Raw genomic sequence first — 21,116 nt, 5'->3', positions numbered from 1 at the left:
TTCAGTCGTTTCTTTTCACAAAATCTTACCGTTTAACTAATTTTCTCTGAACTTTTTTTAAAGAATTGTTTATTTTTATTGCAAAGTCAGATATACAGAGAGGAGGAGAGACAGAAAGATCTTCCGTACAATGGTTCATTCCCCAAGCGAGTGCAACAGCTGGGGCTATGCCAGTCCGAAGCCAGGAACCAGGAGCCTCCTGCAGGTCTCCCACGCAGGTGCAGGGTCCCAAAGCTTTGGGCCGTCCTCGACTGCTTTCCCAGACCACAAACAGGGAGCTGGATGGGAAGAGGGGCTGGCGGGATTAGAACCGGCGTCCATATGGGATCCCAGGCATGCAAAACGAGGACCTTAACCACTACGCTATAGTGCCAGGCCCTCTCTGAACTTTTTGATGTACCTTCATATGTGCAGTGACTATAAATGCTGTCTCTTTGGTTGCTTTTTGGGTGGTGGCATGTTGCAAGAGAGTTGACTCTGGCATCAGGAGGCTCATGTTTGATCCCCAGCTTGGTCCCTTATAAGCTTTGGTAAATGACTTAATGCCTCCTATGCTGTTTGCTCACAAATAAAATGGGACTATGATGCTTTTGTTGCCAAGTTACTGGAGGACAGTGTGGATGAGGGGCTGGCACTCCTAGGCCCACACAGGACTCCTGGTGTCACTGCTTCTAGAATGACAGCACTACACCTTAATCTCTGCACATGCCTGCTGTCCGGTTTTGTTTTCCTGACTCCTTGTCTAGCCCACCTCCTGGGTCCTTAAGGCCGCAGATGCAGTTACCTAGTGGCTGTCCTGAAGCCAGCATCTCTGTTTGCCATCTTGGTCAATGACTCTCAGCTTGCCCACATGACAAGCATTGGAGTGGTCCTATACCTCCCCGACCTGTTCTGTTTTCCTAACTCTTCCCTGGGGTCTTTGCCCCCCTGCACCCTGTCCCTCCTGTGACTGATAGCATTGCATCCTGCTTTCTTGTCATAGCATCAGTGTGTGCTGTTACCAGAGTGATCTCTGAACATCCCATCTGGTCCTGAACATTGCAGCTTTGAATCCTTGTCGTCCATAGAAGTCTAGATCTTTCAGTGAGGTTCCTTATGGTGTGGACCATGCTACATCCCTGTGCTCTTAGCCTTTCCCAACACGCTTCTAGATCTTCAGCCACGTGAAATGTTTTAGTGCTGCCACATAGTTTTCGCTACCCAGAGTGTTTTGACTCTCTACCCCAGCATAATTGTGAAAGCCTTAACGCATAATGTTGCCTTTTGACTCCCTCCCACTTTGGATTTGGTGCTCTCCCTTGATGCTTCTTTTTGCAGCAGCACTGCTGGCTGCCCTGCCTGTGAGTGACTGAAGTTAGGGAGTGTCATGCCTTCATCCCACTGGTTGATATGTATCAAGTCTATCCATGTGCAGGCACCAGATGTATCCAGAGCTGATGCTGCTCTGTTAATTGTCACATCTCCAACTTAGGGCAGTCAGAGTGACATACAGATGCCATGACTGTGAGTTATTAGGATCAAATTTGGGCATACTTGGTTAAGAAGGTAATGGACTTGAGTTTGCTTTCCAGTTCTCCTAACATGCCTCCACCTGACCCCAGTTATAACCAAACTGCTGTCCCACTGTGGGAAAGAATGTTTTGAAAGATTTATTTTTTATTACAAAGTCAGATATACAGGAGGAGGAGAGACAGAGAGGAAGATCTTCCGTCCGATGATTCACTCCCCAAGTGAGCCGCAACGGGCCGGTGCGCGCCAATCCGATGCCAGGAACCTGGAACCTCCTCTAGGTCTCCCACGCAGGTGCAGGAACCCAAGGCTTTGGGCCGTCCTCGACTGCTTTCCCAGGCCACAAGCAGGGAGCTAGATGGGAAGTGGAGCTGCCAGGATTAGAACCAGCGCCCACATGGGATCCCAGGCACATTCAAGGCGAGGACTTTAGCCGCTAGGCCACTGCGCCGGGCCCAAGAATGTGTTTGTCAGTAAACAGTTCCTTGTGGTGGGTTTATACACCAAGCTTCTGAGAACTGTATTAACCTGGGCATTTTTGAGTCCGGGAAGTTCTGAAGTCCTGTTGAAATCAAGTTGGCCTCAGACACTTGGTGAATTCACACAGAGGAAGATGGCCCTGGGAAACTTCTGGTATTAGTCTTTTTGCTGACATCCTTCCTTCTGATTCCTAAGATTTGGGTTAGAAAATTTCATTATCATGATCCTAGAAATGAATCTGACAGACTGGGAAAATCATTTGACTTTGTTAAAGAGTAAATCTCAACTCTACCTGCTGTGTAATACTTTTAAAAACAGCAGTTTGGGGGTTTGCTTACTAGGCTAAGCCTCTGACCTCCTGAATGGGTGCTGGTTTGTATTCCTGCTTCTCCACTTACAATCCTGCTCCCTGCGTATGTCCTGGGAAAGCAGTTCCAGTCATTGTGGCCATTTGGGAAGTAACCAGCAGATGGAAAATCTCTCCAAATCTCTTTTTCTCTATAACTCTACCTTTCAAAAACAAACAAAAACTGTTTTTTTTTTAAAGAAAAGAAACCAAATGATAGTTTGCTCTCTGTTCCTTCTACTCTTAGAACTTGGCTGCAATAATATCCAATTGGCTAGCTGTCGTTAACCCCCACTGGTGCCTGGAGCCCCATAAACTGAGAACTGGCCAGGAATGACCTTAACTGAAGAGACTAGATAAGATCCAGCAGGGTTCTAAGGAGTCGTGTCCTTGCGCTTCCTCTACTTTTTGGCCACAGGTTTCTGACTCCATGAATAAGTTTTTCTTCTGAGCTCTTTTCTGGGGTTTAGAAATACTGGCATTCACCCAGACTTTTTGTGAAACGTTGCCTTTTGTTAGTTCATGGTGATACTAAAAAGGAAAAAATGAGTGTTTCTGGATTTTGAGTTTATGCTGTTGCTGATGACAGATGAGCCCAATGGGCATGCTATATAAGTCTTTCTCTTTGACACACTATTCCCTCTTGACCAGTGAGCTCAGACCTAGGGAACCTTAGAAAGGCAGAGGCTGCTGAGCCAGGCACTGCTATGACTGGCATTGCCCCAGGCTCCAGATCCTGACCATTATTTTTGACTGTGGCTGTGTGCAGTTGAGTCCTGGTGGTTTTTGTAATACATGCCAAGAATTTCCAGTGTTTCTTCGTACTGAAGTTGAAGGAAACAAAGGTAAGATTTCTGGAAGTAGCTACTTTATAAGTGTACTTTAATACTTCCATATTATGATTTCAGTTCTTGTCAAACTGCAATAGATTTGGATGTTGGAAACCTACAGTTTAAATGTAGAATACAACCAGGACTTTGTAGGTTGTCAGAGTTCCTGTAGTGACTGTCAGAGCTCCTTGTGGCCTGGCCATTACCATGTTTCCACTTCAGGGCCTTTGCTCATGATCTGTCTTCTTCCTCATATTCTAGATAGCTCGTCCCTTTGCTTGCTCCATGGCTCAACTTGAGTGACTCCATGTCACTGATGTCTTTGATCTCTTAACATTTCTCACAGTCTCTGCACTTCCTACAGTATCTGCCTTGCTTCGTCCACTCGACAGGTCTTGGTCATTTGTTCGTATAGTCAGTCCTGCTCCATAAGAATGAAAGTACTGTGAGGGTGGGCGATTTGTCTCTCGTTTCATATCCCTAGCATCTGGAGTAATTCCTGGCACATACTACACATTTGGGATAAATATACACTAAACAAATGACTCATTTTGTCTGTTACTTAGGACTTTAAAAATTGACATCTTTATATATTGGGAAACTAATACACAGAAAAGCTGTGTGGCTAGGTGAAAATGACAGTCATTTAACAGTCATTATAGCTTTAAAAGAAAATCAAGAATTATGTATGTAACTTTCTACTCAGTTATCTAGAATAGGATGGAAAATTGAGAGAAAAGAGGTTCATAACTTAAAATTTTAGCAATAATGGACAAGTTACTGTGTGATGGCTAAGCTTTCGATCCGGAAGGTGGAGTTTGACTCATCTCCAAGGTGCAGTGCATGCTCCGTGTGATTTGTGCTCAAGGAAAATGTGTTGATGGATTGAGTTGTGTTGTCATGAAGCTGTTCTCGCTCCCAGACCCTCCTGCATCACTTTTTGTTTTTCTGTCGTCTCATGAAATAGATGTTCTTAAGGCCTCTCCCGCATAGTTCTTTTAAGTGTCATATTTAATGAATTTTTATTTTGCTGAAATCACTTTTATGCAAGAGCTTAATGTGCCAAAGAGGTGACCTAGTCTCTGGGAAATCTCATAAGTATTTAGGCTAGTTTTCCATGTGTTTTTATTTAATAGAGCAAGGAACTAATATTTCTAGCCTCTGCCTGTGAGAGCCAACTTCGCAGGCCATACTGAGTTCCCTGGTCTGGATGGTTCTGACCTTAATGTTTATACTTATATGGACAGCATTATTGGAATCTTACTCTTGACCAAAAAAAAATGTTGTTTATAAGTAACAATGTTTAGATATACAACAGTCAGTTTCAGAATGGAGCCAATTTCTCTTTAAGCAAAAAGAAAAAAAAGAAGCTAATTTAGAGTGAACTGAAACTGTAGAGACACATGACTACTGCTTGAGCTTTGGAGTTAGAAACCACACACATTTAGGATGAAGCGAGGAAGGAAGAAGGGTTTGGCAAACACATAAAGTACAGAAGAAATCTCTTTCTGGTATTGTACATAGATTTTAAAAACCTTTATTGTTTTAGGGGTCCTAAACATATCAACTCTAGGCTCTTTGAAACTGTACAAGCTCCTCCTGGAACTGGCGTGTACTATATTCCCTGAACTTGACCACCTAACACCATACCTGCCACACACTCAAGCTGTGTTCACCTGCTACAGACAGGAGTTCTGCTCTGCAAGATTACTGTTTTCCACTCCCTCTAACTGAAAATATCCCTGGTCATTGTAGGGCCTGCTGACATCTGTGCCTTTTTATCATGAGGCAGCCTAGTAGAATCAAGCAACAGAATCGTACATTTATATACTCCAGAGACTGATTAGACACTCTAAGAGAGCAATCTTGTATTTGTCTGATCATTGGTATTTGGCTAATGTCAATCAACTAAAATATTTCTGTGAATCTGAATGAGACAGATAAACACCAAACCATGGCCTTGCTTTGAGGTGCCAATACTAACATTATTTACTGTCACCTGGTTGTGTGGTCCAGTGTGGTTTCTAACAAGAAGGTTGGGTTAGCATTTATCCATATTCTGTGCTCAGTCTCCTTCACAAAATCTGCTTGCAAGACTGTTACCGGGCTTGCGTATTCAGTCTGGATTCATGCATAGACGAGATCACTGACCCCAGTGAGGATTTTGCCCATGATTTAAGCTGATCAGCCTGTTATCTATGTTATAACCATGGAGGCTCATGACATACCCACGCCTGAGGTCAAATTGTGCAATAGCTTTTGGAACTTGTCGGTCATTCATAAAGAAGAAATGTTGTAAACTTCATGTCTCAAGACCAATGCCAGCCCCCTCCAGGGGTTACGGAGCTGAGTCTCAACCACACCAGTAAATCAGTCACCGAGAACATTTGGTCACTGAGGCCATCTTAGTGTCGCCAGTTTGACCCGTCTGGCAGACAGGCAGTTTACAAATGAAGAAACTCAGATATCTAACACAGAAATGGAAAATCACTTAACACCACTAGTGATTAGGGAGATACCAAAATGGGTGTTTTCATCAGTTTGCCAAAGGTAAAAACAAATTATATTTCCTGGATTAGGCACCCTCATTCACTGCTTCAGAGAAGAATCAATTAATTAGTACCCTTGCCAGATGTCCTGGTGATCGGTAACAAAATAAACGGAACGTAAACCTTTCATTCAGCTGAATTGCTTCTTGGAGCTGAAAGGTAGAAATCTGAGGGGATAGATGCAGAACCTACTGGAGCTGTGCTGTGCAAGGATCGCAGCCTTGTTTGAATGGTAATACTGGAAACAACCTAAGCCCTGAAGGAAATCGTTGCGTATCAGTAAATGATAGATTTTGATGGTATAGTTAACAGTAATGTAAAAGATGACATAATTACTCTATTAAAATATTTGTGGTTAGTTGCTGAATGAAAAAATCTGCAAAGCAATGTGAGGTCTGTTTTTTTTTTTATTTTGTCCATGAAATCCAAGTGTTTAAAAGTCACAATTAGTGAAATTGTAAACTACCTTATTACAGAGGACTTTTCTTTGTGTTCATTTGAATTTTCTTTAGTTTCTACAACAGGCATTTTTTTAAAGCATCATAGCATTATTAAAGTTCTTAGGATCTAAGTAAGTGTGGTTCAACAAGTTTGATGTCCTGCTGGGACTGGAAGGGGCTTGAAAGGAGCTGGGGACCTGCCAAGAAGGGAGGGGCTGCTTGCACTGGTGCATTTGAAGCAAGTACCAGGCTGTCCATCTGAAGCTACATAGGAACCATTTAAGCAATCCTCAGTATGGTTTCACTGCATTGGTGAATAAGAGGCATTTTGGGCTTATCTAAAATAATAGGCAATCACTTTTGTTTTCAGTGTGTATTTCCTTGTCAGGAGAATGCTATATAAACTGTAAGGTTTGGGTTTTTAGTTATTTTTGGTTGAATTTTGAATTAGCATGCATTACTGGTACACTTTTATTGGGTACAGTGTGCAGTATTTTATCCACATAAATAGAATAAAACAGTTAATCTTTCTTGCCTTTTTCTTTGTTTGGAGTCTACCAGCTCCTCTCTTCCAGTTCTTTGTACAGTGTATGACATAGAAGCATGACCTCTAGTCACACACTGCTGTGGGACACCAGACTCCCTTTCCTCCAGCTGACTGCCTGTGACCTCCCTCCACTCTTGCCAGCCTCTAGTCACCAATATTTTGAGTTCAGATTAACTTTTATTTTGACTTTCACCTTTGAGAGAAAACATGTCGTATTTGTCTGTGTGCCTGCCTTATGTCGGTGACCTCCAGTTCCATATATTTTGGCTGCAAATAATGGTTTTTCATTCTTTTTTTTCTGGTTAAATACTGTATGCTTCTTATTCATTCATCAATGGATGGACAGTTAAGTTGATTCTATGTCTTGCCTGGGATGAATGAACATTGGAGTGCTTTGATGTCTTCATATATGCTGATTTTATTTCCTTCCTGTACATACACAAGTCGCATGGTAGATCTATTTGTAATTTTTGTGAGGCACCCTCATATTGTTCTCCATATGGTTATACTGATTTGCATTTCCAGTGTGTACAGGGATCCCCTTTTTTTACACCCTTGCAGGCTTCTGTTAAGTTTCTTTTTGGTAATAGGTACTGTGACTGATGTGCCCTGCCTAATGGTGGTATTGATTGCATCGCTCTGCTAGCTATTGATACTGAACATTTTTTCTTGTATTTTGGGGCTTTTAGTATTTTTGTTTGTTTTTGAGAGATGTCTGTTCACATCTTTTGCCCAGTTCTTCACTGCTTTGGGCTTTTCTCTGTTGAGCTTTTGAGTTCCTTGTATATTCTGGATGCTAGTCCTTTACCAGAAGACTACTTTGAGACATTTTCTCTATTCCTCAGTTATCTCTTTACTGTGCATAAGCTTCTATGATGCAGTTTTGTTTCTCTTGTGTAAGTTTTGTTTGTTTTGGGGGTCTTTCCCCAGAATTGTTTGTTTTGCCTATGCCTTGAAGTGTTTTTCTTTTTTTCTTCTAGTAGCTTCGTGGTTTCATCTCTAAGGTTCATGACACAAAACTGGACAATCTCTGATTTTCTCTCATTGCCTCTTTAGCTTCTAAGGACAAGGTGTCCTATTTTGTCAGATACTCAGAAGTGAAGGCAGAGCTCCAGGTCATCTGATGATAACTGACAATGAGGTTAATGGCAGGTAGCAAGACTATGGAATCCCTGCTCAGAACTTTACTGTTTTACAGTTTTACGGGAAGTGTGATTTATTTGCTAAGTAACCATCTTGGACCAGGCTATTTATGCCTACTATTCAGTATTTTAATCTAAGACTTGGAGGTAATACACTCCACTCCCCATTCCCACTCTTCCATGCACAAAATGGGCTCGTAGGAATCTTAACATTAAGTCACCTAGCTGGTATTTCTGGATAGGTTAGCTTTGAAGAATATTATTCTACCTAATAGTCTTGTCTTTCAGAATATAGGTAGGTGAAGAGTTTTGGGCACAATGCTGGTATCTCCTTTTTGAGTCCTTTTGTTTGAGAACTGTGGATTTACTTTACTTGATTCAGTGGTTGGCAGCAAACATTCAGCAGTCCTTAGCGTTCTGACGAGCAAGCAGGAAGGATGAGTTCTGAGTGCTTGCTCCAGCGTCACTGCTGAAGAGAACATTGCCCATACTTTCTTTTCCTCTTCCTTTTTTCTTTCCTCTTGCCTTTGTGCAGGCTCAGCCCTTTCTGTGAAATCAGAAAACCTGCCACAGGAATAGATTGCTAACTCTTTTTTCCCTTCCAACAAAATATAAGTGTATGTGTGGAAAAAAATAAGCTAGGATAGCGCTTCATCCCTCCCCCAAAACCTGCATGAACTCTCCATGTTCATTCCTCTCCTTTGTTTTTATTGAATAGGATCAGATAGAACTCAGGAAAGAGGTAAGAATCAAGCAGCCCGAGGAGGGCTGGGAGATGAGAAGGCAGGAATCAGAGGGATTATGCCTTGTTTCTGTGGATGGGGGTAATAGGAAGGACTCCCTAGCCCGTTGGTCGGGTAACTAGATCAAGTAAACCCCAGATTTTGGAGTACTTCCGGAGTTTGCATGGCCGTGGTTTGCAGTTGCATATTGTCACTTGACAATTAGGGAAAGAGTGGAATTCTGGCCAAGGAAAAGTGGACCTTGGAAACATGGACAATTCCAGATTCTTCTCAGGATTGGGACCCATTCCCAAGCCAAAGATCTTTTCACTCATACCTACCTAGACCCTTGGTTGATTTTGACTTTCTCTTGGACTTGCCAAACCTCCAGAAACTTCTGCAAGGAGGTTTGCTGTCAAGGTGCTATGGGTGGGACTTCGAAGTGGTTCTGAATTCTAGAGTCCTGTAGGCTTATAGAGGGCTATTTCCCAACTTTGTAGCAAAACTGGTTTTTAGTTGTTTGCTACTGACCTGTGGCCTGGTAAAGAATGACAAGGAACATGTGATAATGCCTAGATCAGATGTAACTGCTGGGGAACTCTGGAAAATAGTAGAGGCACCTCCTGCATTTAAAACTGAGGATTTCTTGTGGTTCTCTTCAGTCCCAGGCCCTAGTGGCAGAGGAATATGTGTGGAAAGAGCCAGGGTTCAGAACCTCACTGCTTCTAGATGTATTCCCTAGGGCATGTTTTTCCATCCCTCTGAGCTGCTCAGTGGGAATAATGATAGGCTTTCCTTTATGGAAATGTGGGCTGGAATAGAGAATCACAGTGTAAAGTACTTGGCACATGGTAGTAATTAGTACTAATTATTTCCTCTTTCCTACAACCTCTTCAAGTAGAATTTGCTTTATTGCTATGATTTTGAATAGTTAGCTAGTTTCTAAGGGGAGAGGGGAGGCAGATAAGAGTGTTGGTATAGATGCCAGTAAAAAAAGTAAGTTTGAGTTTATTTCAACTTGAGAGGCGGACACACACACACATCTTTTTTAAAATTTAATTTAATTTTTGGTGTTGTTTATGTAGTTGACAAGAATATAAGCCCATGAGGACCATTGAATGGGGTGGAGAGTTGAGGTATGGGGTAAGGTGATTTAGGCAAATGCTTATAATTTTCCTTTTCCTCTCTCTTCTCCTGTATTGTGCAGAGAACACTCCGAGCTACCAAACTACATCAGTACCTGGGGATGGGGAATGTCCTTTTGATATCATCTTGGAAAACCTGATAGAGAATGCTTGAGGGTATTGCTTGAATACACAGATCTTTCATCTCATTCACTCTTTGGTTGGTTTGCAACAGGCAAGGCTGGAACAGGCTGAAGCCAGGAGTATGGAATTCAGTCCAAGCCTCCTATGTGAGAGGCAGAGATCTACATACTTGAACCATCACCAGTGCCTCCCAGAGTGCACATGAGCAGGAAGCTGGAATCAAAAATGGAGCCAGGACGCAAAACCAGACTCCCTTAGAGGATGTGGGTGTTCCAAGTGACATCCTAACCACTAAAGCACACACCCTATTCAAGCTGCAGTAGCCACAGATGGGCAACATCCATAGCCTCTGTGGGCCACTCTTCCATTGATCATTTTTCCAGGTGGGCAGAACAGTAGTTTTACTGTGTTGCAAGTGCTTCTGTTTGGAGTTAAGATTTAAGTCTGAGGACTGGCATTTTGGTATAGTGAATTAACCCGTGACCAGTAGGGCTGGCATCCCATATAGGGACTGATTCAAGTTCCTGCTGCTCTACTTCCAATCCAGTTCCTTGCTAATGCTCCTGGAAAAGTAGTGGGAGATGGCCCAAAATGGCCCCTGAACCCACATATGAGACCTGAAAGAAGCTCCTGGCTTCAGCCTGGCTCAGCTCTGGCTGTTGTGGCAATTTCAGGAGTGAACCAGTGGTTGGAAGACTTCTCTCTATAACTCAGCCTTTCAAATAAATAAAATAAATCTTAAAAAAAAAATAGTTAAGCCTGGGCTTTGGCATGGGTGACAAATCATAGGGAGAGTAGCACTGTCACCTCTTTAAATCTGTCTTCCAGTCTGTGAAATTAGTCAAGTTGTCTAGCTCCTGTTCCAGAATGTTCCCTTCTTGTTTCCTGGATCTTTTGTGCTGCCTCCCTGCCTCCTGATTTAGCACATGTCCCTCACCTGGCATTGCATAGTGTCCAGTTATGATTCTCAACTGAACATGTGCTAGAATCAACTTAGAGATTAAAGATGGTGATTTTGGACTCCTTTCTCAACGATTGTGATTCAGGAGATGAAGGGGTAAGAGGTGTTACTTGTTTTACTTGGGAATCCTTAGTTAGTTAGTTAGTTAGTTATTAACAAAATGACCAGGTAATTCTGAGATTCCTAGGGTATGTAGGTAGCTACAATATGTTCCTGCACCTCATAGTACTTTCTTTAGTTTCATCCAGTATCCCCAGAGAAAGAAGCCCATTGCCCAGAGTGGATCAGATGTCTTACCTCTCTCCTGCCAAATGGCAGCTGATACCAGTACCAGGAGAGATTCGGAAGGACAAGCAGTTCCTATGGTCAGGACTATTAACAATACTTCAGAGGTTGTTATAACAGGAAATTCATCAGAAAATAGCTACAACCAAAGTTCAAAGTTTATATAGTTTCATTGTGTCATCTGCTGTGGACTCTTACCTCCTGCCAATCCACAAATCTAATTGGAAAGTCTGTTCCTATATTTAAGATGTACTGTGTGAGGCAGCCTTCATTTATGTTTTTGTTTCTGACCAGTAGAACAATGTTGGCAAGTTATAGAAATAAAACAAAAGAAACTTAAAGTTTTATGCTTGAGAGTCCATTGCTTGCTTTGCCAGTGGCTTAGCCTAAATCATTGTTTGCTAAGAATGTCATTCTTTTATTTGTGTAAATGTCTCCATCCCCCTGTTTGTAGGAAATGATTTCTTTAAGTGAATGTGTATCATAGTTGTTAAATGAGATCCAGTTTCCAAAACAGAAATAAATGTCCCCTTTCTTTTTCAGAGACACGTGGCCATCAGTAATCATGAACAACCCATTCGCACACCTTGCTGAGCCATTAGATCCTGCACAGCCAGGAAAGAAATTCTTCAATTTGAATAAATTAGAAGATTCAAGATATGGTAGGCACATGGCTTAATGAAGTTATTGCTTTAATAGCAATTAAAAACTGCTAACAATTTGCCTAACAATCCATTTTTATGAGTGTTGAAATATGAAATAGTAGAGAAAATGGATGAATATTCTTGGATTAAGCGCAAAACTCACATATGCCTTTCTTGTATTGATCATTTTTAAGTAGGTAATGATTATCTATAAATTTGTAGTTTCTATAACACTACATAGTAGATAGTGTGTATACATGTGTAATATTTTATCTGAATAGTATCCCTGCAGAGTCATGTTTATAGACTAAAAGAAATTCTGAGGAACCTGGGGCCCAAAGAGTGAAACAGACCTGCTCAGTAGCAAGTGCATGGGTAGTAGCAGAGGACAAGAACAAAGGTCCTTTATCCCAAATCCTGTGTTTTTTCTACCTATGCATTGTTTTTTTCTAGCTTGCATTTTCCATGTTGATAAGTAATTTTCTTTAAAAAAAAAAAAAAAGATTTTTCTTTTAAGATTTATTCATTTTATTTGAAAGTCAAATATACAGAGAGGAGGAGAGACAGAGAGGAAGATCTTCCATCTGATGATTCACTCCCCAAGTGAGCCACAACGGCTGGTGCTGTGCCAATCCGATGCCAGGAACCTGCAACCTCCTCCAGGTCTCCCACGCAGGTGCAGGGTCCCAGTGCTCCGGGCCATCCTCGACTGCTTTCCCAGGCCACAAGCAGGGAGCTGGATGGGAAGTGGAGCTGCCAGGATTAGAATCGGTGCCCATATGGGATCCTGGTGCGTTCAAGGCGAGGACTTTAGCCACTAGGCCACACCGCCGGGCCAAGATTTTTTTTTAAATTGGAAAGTCACAAATACAGAAGAGAAGGAGATAACAGAAAGATCTTCTGTCTGTGGTTCACTCCCCACGTGGCTGCAATAGCTGGAACGAAGCCAATCCAAAGCTAAGAGCCAGGAGCTTCTTCTGGGCTTCCCATGCAGGTTCAGGGTCCCAAAGCTTTGGGCCATCCTCTGCTGCTTTCCCAGACCAGCATCAGGGAGCTGGACCAGTACCCATATGGGATCCCGGCAAATACAAGGCAAAGATTTAGTCACTAGGCCGTTGTGCCAGACCCCAACCAGTAAATTTCATGTGTCAAAGTAAAACTTTTATTTTGACAAATAAATTAAATCTATTTTTTAAAATTAGATTTATTTCTTTAATTCCAGTTTCTAGTAGCCATGCTACACAGTGTTTTAGGCATGTATTTCCTTTGAAAGATGGATGTGCTTTGGTCTTTGGTCTTAATTACAATAATTACAAAAAGATCACTTATTTTTTGAGTAAAAGCTTTAACAAGAAATATTCTACATGTGTGTAAATATATTTTGTTGATATCCAAAGCAAAGCAGCCATTTAATATGAGAGAGTAAGCTGATCTGTAGTATTATTCACTCTGTGGGCAATTCCTACTGATACCTATTTGCTAAACTTCTTCCATATTCATGTACTTCATTAACTGTTGGTCACTATGTGTGAATAGTCTGATGTCTTGTATCAAGTTTATCTAGAAATTGGCTTTAATGGAGCCCTGATGGTTTTGTTTGTTCCCTATTATTCGCAGGACGCTTACCATTTTCAGTCAGAGTTCTGCTGGAGGCAGCTGTTCGGAACTGTGACAAGTTTTTGGTTAAAAAAGAAGACATTGAAAATATCTTAAACTGGAATGTCATGCAGCATAAGAACATAGAAGTGCCATTTAAACCCGCCCGTGTCATCCTACAGGACTTTACGTGAGCCTGATACCACTTTCCTCTCCTCTGCCTCCCTTGTCAGCCTTTCAAGAAGTGAGCCAAAAAAAAAAAAAAAAACCCTACAGTGACTGTGTGGTTTATTACCCACACATCCAGACACCTTTGAAGACAAAAGAGAGCTTTTGACTCCCTAGTAGGAAGAGTAAAAAGGGGGTTTTCTTAGGGATCCTGGGTTGTGGAGTCACCCCACCTTTTCAAACGTCAAGGGTCTTTGTCCTTGGTCATAACGATTCTAGTGCTTGTGAATGGGAAACAATGATGGCAACACACATTTCAGTGTGCTGTTTTCTCATATTTCTTCTGTTTGGAGCATGGTTGTCATTAAATTTAACACAGTGATAAAGCCATGTAGAGATAACAGTCATAGTATTTATTTCCTATATGATTTCTTTTCAACGAGACAGTTAAGAGCTTTCTGTTTTCTAGTTCACCCTTTATTAACCTCCTCTAAGATAGTCCCTTACCCATGTTATCATGTTGAAATAGTATATATGTGTAAGACTTATTTTTTGCTTGCTTCTCTTTTCTTAGGGGTGTACCAGCTGTGGTTGACTTTGCTGCAATGCGTGATGCTGTGAAAAAATTAGGGGGAGATCCAGAGAAAATAAACCCTATCTGTCCTGTTGATCTGGTAATTGATCACTCCATCCAGGTTGATTTCAACAGAAGGTGAGAGATTAAAAATGAAGGCTTGGATATTCTGTTTCATGCAAAGTCTTAGAACCACAGGTCTTGTTTTGTAGCTTAAAAGAAAATGTTTTAAAAATATTTCTAGGAACACTCTGTAGGTTTCCCAGTGACAGTTTTTCAGGGGAAGGAGATTTAAAATGCATGTTGTCTTGGATGAGAGCAGCCTGCCCTTGAACACAGCTCGTGAAAACACTCATGTGAAGTTCTGCTATAAGAGTTGTATGTGTTTTTCCTTCAAAGGGTTTGGGTTTTGTTTTTTCATCCATTGAAACTGTATTCCTTCTTCCATCCGAAACGTTTGTTCCATATCTGGCTGTCAGTAGCTCTTTGTTCTTGTTTCTGTGCCTACTGCTTTTTTCCCCTGATGTTCTTCCTACTTCTATTGTTTGAAATATCCTCTCTTCTCTTCTTGACAAACGCATGCCTATCCTTCAAAGCCGGTTTAAATTCTCTTCTGTTAGAAATGTTTGCAGCCTGTATCAAGCTCCCTATTATTCAACTTGCTAGAAGGCATAGTGTCTGTAATTGGGTAATCTTCAAAGGAAGTTCCTTCTTTAGTTGACTTGGTAAGAATGTCAGCTCCCAGAATACAGGAGTTCAGTGTAGGGCCTGGCTCAGTGGATAAATCTACCTTCCAAATGCTGGGATCTTATGTGGGTGCTGATTCATATCCTGATGGCCCCACTTCTCATCCAGCTCCCTGCCTGTAGCCTGGAAAAGCAGTAGAGAATGGCCCAAGGCCTTGGGACCTTGCACCCGTGTGAGAGACCTGGAAGAAACTCCTGCCTTTGGAGCAGCTTAGCTCTGGCCTTGGTGACTCTTTGGGGAATAGTCTGTTTTCTCCATAAATCTGGTCAGTCTTCCCAATTAAAAAAAAAAAAAAAAAGTTAAGTGTATAATAGGAAGTTCTGATGCTAAATGAGGTGTCCTTGAAATTAACATTCGGTTAAATGAAAATCTTGGTAGCTAGATTAAAGTGGTTGTCATACTTGTGGAAAGTGAAAAAAAAAAACTAAATCTCTGAGGATGCTTGGGTTTCTTTTTATTTCCTTTTTTTTCTTTAAGATTTATTTTTATTTGGAAAGCAGAGTTACAGAGTGAAGGAAGAAGAGAGAGAGACAGTGAAGGAAAGAGAGAGAGAAGTCTTCCATCTACTGGTTCACTTCCCAAATGACCGCAATAACCAGAGCAGGGACACTCTGAAACTAAGAGCCAGAAGCTTCTTCCAGGTCTCCCGTGCAGTTACAGGGTTCTTCCACTGCTTTCCCAGGCTATTAGGCAGGGAGCTGGATGGGAAGTGAAGCTGCCAGGACTTGAACTGGCACCCATCTGGGATGCCGGTGCTGTAGGTGGAGGCCTAGTCTGTTACGCCACAGTACTGGCCCCATCTTTTTTTCTTTCTCTTTCCCCACCCCGGCATCTTAAGGAATGAATATTAAAATGTCTTAGTAAAGAAGACCTTTATATCCAAGTGTTGAGCTGATTGATTAAGATGCCACTTGAAATATTCACGTTGCCTTTTGGATTATTTGCATTTGAGTCCTGACTCTGCTCCCAATTTCAGCCCCCAACTAATGTGCAACCAGAAAAGCAGGGAGATGATGGCTCAAGTAACTGGGAACACGCCAGCAATATGAGAGATAGTAACAGTGGATCAAATGAAAGCTGACATATTAGAAATTCACATAATGAATTAAAAATTCACTGGGAAGCCTCAATAATAGAATAAGCAAGGCAGAAGAAAGAATCTCAGAATTGAAAAACATTTTCTTTAACAATGGGGGAAAAACCAAAAAGCTGAAAGAACTGAGTTAAGCTAAGAGACATTTTCAAGAATTAAGGGCACTATTCAAAGGCCAAATATAAGAGTTAAGGCATAGAAAGAGAAGCTGAGTTTGAAAATATGTTAAAATAATAAAAGAAAAATTCCCTCATTTGGAGAACGATTTAGGAAACAAAATACAAGAGGGGCACAGAACTCCCAATAGGGTTGACCAAAAATGATCTTAACCACAACACATGATAATCAAGCTCTCTTCAGTTGAACACAGGCAAAAGATTCTTAAATATACATGTGAAAAAGACTCAATTAACATTATAGAGAAACCTCAATCAGATTCACTGTTGCCCTCTGAGGAAATTCTACAAGCCCAAAGAGAATGGAGAAGCATAGCCCAGAATAACTTACCCTACAAAGCGTGAAAATGCTTTGTCTTTGAAAATGAAAATTCTTCCACAGTGAAGAAAAGCTCAATGAAATTTGCCTCTTCCAGACTTGCCCTACAAATGATAAAGATGTTCTCTTGTCAGAGAGAACGAATAACACCCACCAAAACCAAAGGCAAATGTAGAGAATGTCCCAATAAAACAAAAGAAGACTAAATTAACAGTGAACACTCAATGCTAAAATGACAGGATCAAACTATCCATGTTAACTCTGAGTGTGATTGGCTTAAATTCATCAATCAGTCATGATAGGTTAGTGGAGTAGAACGAAAAACAAAACCCATCTGTTGCCTCCGTGAGAAACATCTCACCAACAAAGCATTGCAGAAACAAAGTGCAAGGTTGGAAAGCGATATTCCAGGAAAAACAAGCTGGTGTAGGCATTCTTAAATAATATAGACTTTAACATGAATTATATTAAAATAGAGATGAAGAAAGATGCTACATAATGAGCTAAGGATCCATTAAGCAAGAAGAGATCACCTGACTAGTTTCTTAGGATGTTTTCTTTTTCATCTCTGATTTTGCTTCATTTTTCTTTCTTTTCTTTGCTAGTCTGGCTAAAAGTTGGTTTTGCTCATCTTAAAAAATGGCGTGGGCCCAGCTCAGTAGCCTCGTGGCTTAAAGTCCTTGCCTTGCATGAGCCGGGATCCCATGTGGGCACCAGTTCCTGTCCTGGTTGCTCTACTTCCCATCTAGCTTGCTGCCTGTGACTTGCCTGTGACCTGCCTGTGACCTGGCAGTCAAGGATGGCCCAAAACTTTGGGACCCTGCATCCACCTGGGAGACCTGGAAGATACTCCAGACTTCAGATTGGCTTAGCTCCAGCCATTGTGGCCACTTAGGAGTGAACCAGAAGACAGAATTTCTGTCTACTCTGTCTAATTGACTTTCCGATAATAAATAAAACCTTTTAAAAAGATTAATCAAAATGGCTCTTATTGCAATTTGTAGTCTTTTGATTTTAATTCCATTTATTTTTGCTTTGGTTTAGTCATTTCTTGCTTCCTGTTCATTTTTTTCTTTAATAAGTCCTTGAGATAATTTATTTGATACATTTTAATTTTTTTGTAAGCACCCAATGCTTTAAATGACCCTCTCAGTACTGTTTTTGCTACGCTCATGTTTTTTGTATTTTTGGTTTTTATTTTCATTTCTTCAAAAAATTTTTTTCTTATTCAGTGATACATATGTCATACAGTAACATTTTCTTCAAGAAGGTTTTTGATTTTCATTTCTTCAGCTACACGTCATCATTCAGTGGCGTGTTACTTTGTTATAAATTTTGTTTTTCTTGTTTTTGTTTTATGGATTTTCAGTTAAGAGGATGTATAGTAACTGTAAGAGAGACTGTCATATCCAGATATACAGATACAATGCAGTATGCTTCTCTACTTCTAGATCAAAGACGGACACCAATAAAACTGCAAAATGTATCTTGACAATAGGACGCTGGACTCTGCCATTGCCCATACCTACATTGTCAGGATATACTTAAATAGCAGAATGGTGGACTTATAACTGTTTATGAATGACTATACTATTTTAACAATTTAGGGGATACCAGTAGGGAGGAGGGGATTTGGGGAGAGGACATCCCAGAGCCTATAGAATTGTATTATAAATAATGTAAAAAGAAAAAAAATTTTAAGAGTATGAAACAGCATCCAAAGGGAATCAAAAACAACTTTGCTTTCTGGAGTATTTAAATAGGTTCCAAATACCTTCAAAAGAAACTTAGAAACTTATGCTCAAATCAGTGTCAGATGTTACAGTTGGGTAAGTTTGGGTTAGTGAGAACTCTGCCTTCTCCTGAATTGATGGTTCAGTGGAACAGACTCAGGAGTCACCATTCCATCCCTTTGCTTTGAACTGTTAATTCATCTTCAGACATGGCTTTCGTATCTACCCCTCCCCTTAAATCCCATGTTATTCATTGATTCATTTGAAGGGCAGAGTGATAGGAGAAAAAGGGCGAAACAGATCATCCTTCCACAGGTTCACGATCCAGGGCTGGATCACATCAAAGCCTAGAGCCCAGAATTTGTGCCTGGGTCACCTGCATAGGTGGTACAAATACTTGAGCCATCTTGTGCTGCCTTCTAGTGTAACAGAAAGCTGCATCAGAAGCAGGACCAAAACTAGTGCTCAGAGATGAGACTCTGGTGTGGCTTATTCCAGTTCATCACAGTGCCAGCCCTGAATGTTTTTATTTTAAATGAAAAAGTTGAAAACAAAACAAAAAGTGAATTAAGAGTAAATTAAAAGGACTTCCTGAAGTCCTACCTCAGAAGTTATTGAAGTTAGCTTCATGAATCATTGCTTGCTAAGTTCAGTTTCATCGTTCTGGGGGTTTCTCATTAATGTTGGTGGATTATTGATCATTTCAGAGGCCTGGAAGGAGAAGTTGTAGGTAGGGACAGAATTGTTGTCATTTTCATGTTTAAAATCTGCTAACTCCAGATTCAAGGAGCTCACAGCTGTTAACCTATCTTGGTCATCACCAAGTTCACTGTGATTTTTTTTTACCCTTTAGACCTTGTAATACTGAAAACACTATAAAGAAACAGCAAAATCAGGGTTGTACTTTGATCAGATAATTATAGTTTTGGCAAACATGCACAGATAAAGATCTGTTTCAAGTGGTGGTTTGTTTTTATTTCTTGAATTTGCAATTTGAGCTAGTCTCTCCACTTTTATAAGGAATTATATGTGACATTTGTGTTTAGGGCTTGTTTCCAGCTGTTTTCAGAAATGAGCCCGAAAGCTGAGGAAGGGGTGTTGGGATCATAATTTTTCCCTTAAATATTTCTAAGCTGTTGCCTTATTTGAATATTAATTGACCTGCACTGTCTTTAGGAATTAGACATCTAACACATTATTGTAATGTTTTATAAAATCACCATAGAAATTCCCTTTTAGAAAATCGCAACAATTTTATAATATTTTGTACTATAATTCATGTGTGTGAAAATTCTCTCCTCTGTAAATGTTTATGAGTTTTTAGAACAACATTCATTAAAATAATTCTCGGAAACTCAACTCAACTCTGAATTAAAATTATGCAAGTAAAGAGAAATTTCCTCATTAGTCTGTGAGGCCTTTCACTTTCAGAGATCTTACTTAAAAATGGACTAAATTAGACTAATTTTGGGAAGTTTTGAGTGACAAAAGTAATTATTAATTAACTGTTTTTATTCATTCCAGTAACTAAAAGTAGCCAAACTTGGCATATAGTAGATATTTTGTTTTCACAAGTAAGTGAATTTTCACCTGGAATTGCCATATTATAAAACAGCCTACGTACTTATGGCTTGTCTTAAACTGTGAGTGTGTTGGTACTACCAAACTCATGCCTCTTACATTTTCTGAGCTAATGTTCTCTTCCATCTTTGCTTCCACTGTGACCAGCTCTGACATCTGCTGGGTGTTACAGGGAGGAGGACAAGCAATAGTGATCAACTGACTGCAAATGCTCAAAGGGTAGCAGAAAAAGAGGCTACCAGGGTCAGGGGCCACATATGATTATAAATCTCAACTTTGCTGGTAGAAGTAATGCCTGGAGATGGCTTTTTTTTTCCCTAAGATTTATTTATTTTTATTGGAAAGACAGACCAGATTTACAAAGAAAAAGGTCTTTCATCTGCTGGTTCACTCCCAAGTAGCCACAGGAGCCGGAAACAGGAACCAGGAGATTCTTCCGGTCTCCCACCTGGGTGCAGGGTCCCAAAGCTTTGGGCCGTCCTCCCCTGCCTTCTCAGGCCACAAACAGGGAGCTCGGTGGGAAGTGGAGCAACTGGGACTCAAACCGGTGCTTACAAGGTGAGGATTTAGCCATTGAGCCATTGCCCTGGGCCAAAGAGATGCCTTTTTATCTTAATTTATTTAACAGACTTTAATAACCAGTATTTGTTCAAGAAACAGGTAGGTTTAGAAGAGGAAAGAGGGTGCTGTGGCTCAATTGTCTAATCCTCCGCCTTGCAAGGGTCAGGATCCCATATGGTCACCAGTTGATGTCCTGGCCGCTCCACTTCCTAACCAGTTCCCTGCTTGTGGCCTGGGGAAGCAGTGGATGACAGCCCAAAGCCTTGGGACCCTGCACCCACAAGCGAGATCCAAAAGAAGCTTCTGGCTTCGGATCGGCTCAGATCTGGCTATTGTGGCCGCTTGGGGAGTGAACCGGGGGATGAAATCTTTGTGTCTCCTTCTCTCTGTAGTCTTTCCAATAAAAATAAATAAATATGAAGGAAAAAATGAGATTAGTTAACACAATTTTTACACAGTTGGCTAAGCATAGTCACTACAGACAGGAATGCAGAGCATCCTGACTTGGGGAATCGGAATTCTCTGGAGACAGAGATGTGGCACAGGAGAGAAGTGCTGGAAAAGGCCTTCCAGTGGAGCTGGGAAAGAAGCATGTGCAGTGATATGTGCATGAAAGTCCTGTGAAAGTGGGGATTGTGGCAGAGTATGAGGGCTGAGTCTGAGAGCTTGGACTGGACCATAGGAGAGGGTGATGAGGGAAATTGGAGGTCAGATTGAAAGATCTGCTTTTTAAAGAAGAGGACTTTGTACCTATTAGAAAATGGGAAGCCATCAGCAGATTCCAGCTGGTGCAGCGTAATCTATTTTAGAAAACTGATTGTTGCAATAGTGTGGAAACCATTTTG

General features: G+C 41.0%; 1 protein-coding gene across 1 annotated transcript in view; it reads left to right on the top strand.

Moving 5' to 3' along the window:
• The window catches only part of ACO1 (aconitase 1), a 67,325-nt gene that overhangs the window by 7,707 nt on the left and 38,502 nt on the right, over window positions 1-21,116 (top strand). Inside the window, exons 2-4 of the mRNA XM_058672518.1 lie at window positions 11,623-11,741; window positions 13,341-13,509; window positions 14,062-14,199. Coding sequence (XP_058528501.1) covers window positions 11,645-11,741; window positions 13,341-13,509; window positions 14,062-14,199 — 404 coding nt within the window. The 5' untranslated portion in view covers window positions 11,623-11,644. The remainder of the gene's footprint in view (window positions 1-11,622; window positions 11,742-13,340; window positions 13,510-14,061; window positions 14,200-21,116) is intronic.

The sequence above is a fragment of the Ochotona princeps genome, chromosome 14 (genome assembly GCF_030435755.1).
Source record: "Ochotona princeps isolate mOchPri1 chromosome 14, mOchPri1.hap1, whole genome shotgun sequence".
Taxonomy (NCBI): domain Eukaryota; kingdom Metazoa; phylum Chordata; class Mammalia; order Lagomorpha; family Ochotonidae; genus Ochotona; species Ochotona princeps.
The sequence above is the reverse complement of the archived record's forward strand: the minus strand, read 5'-3'. Positions and strand labels throughout refer to the sequence as shown.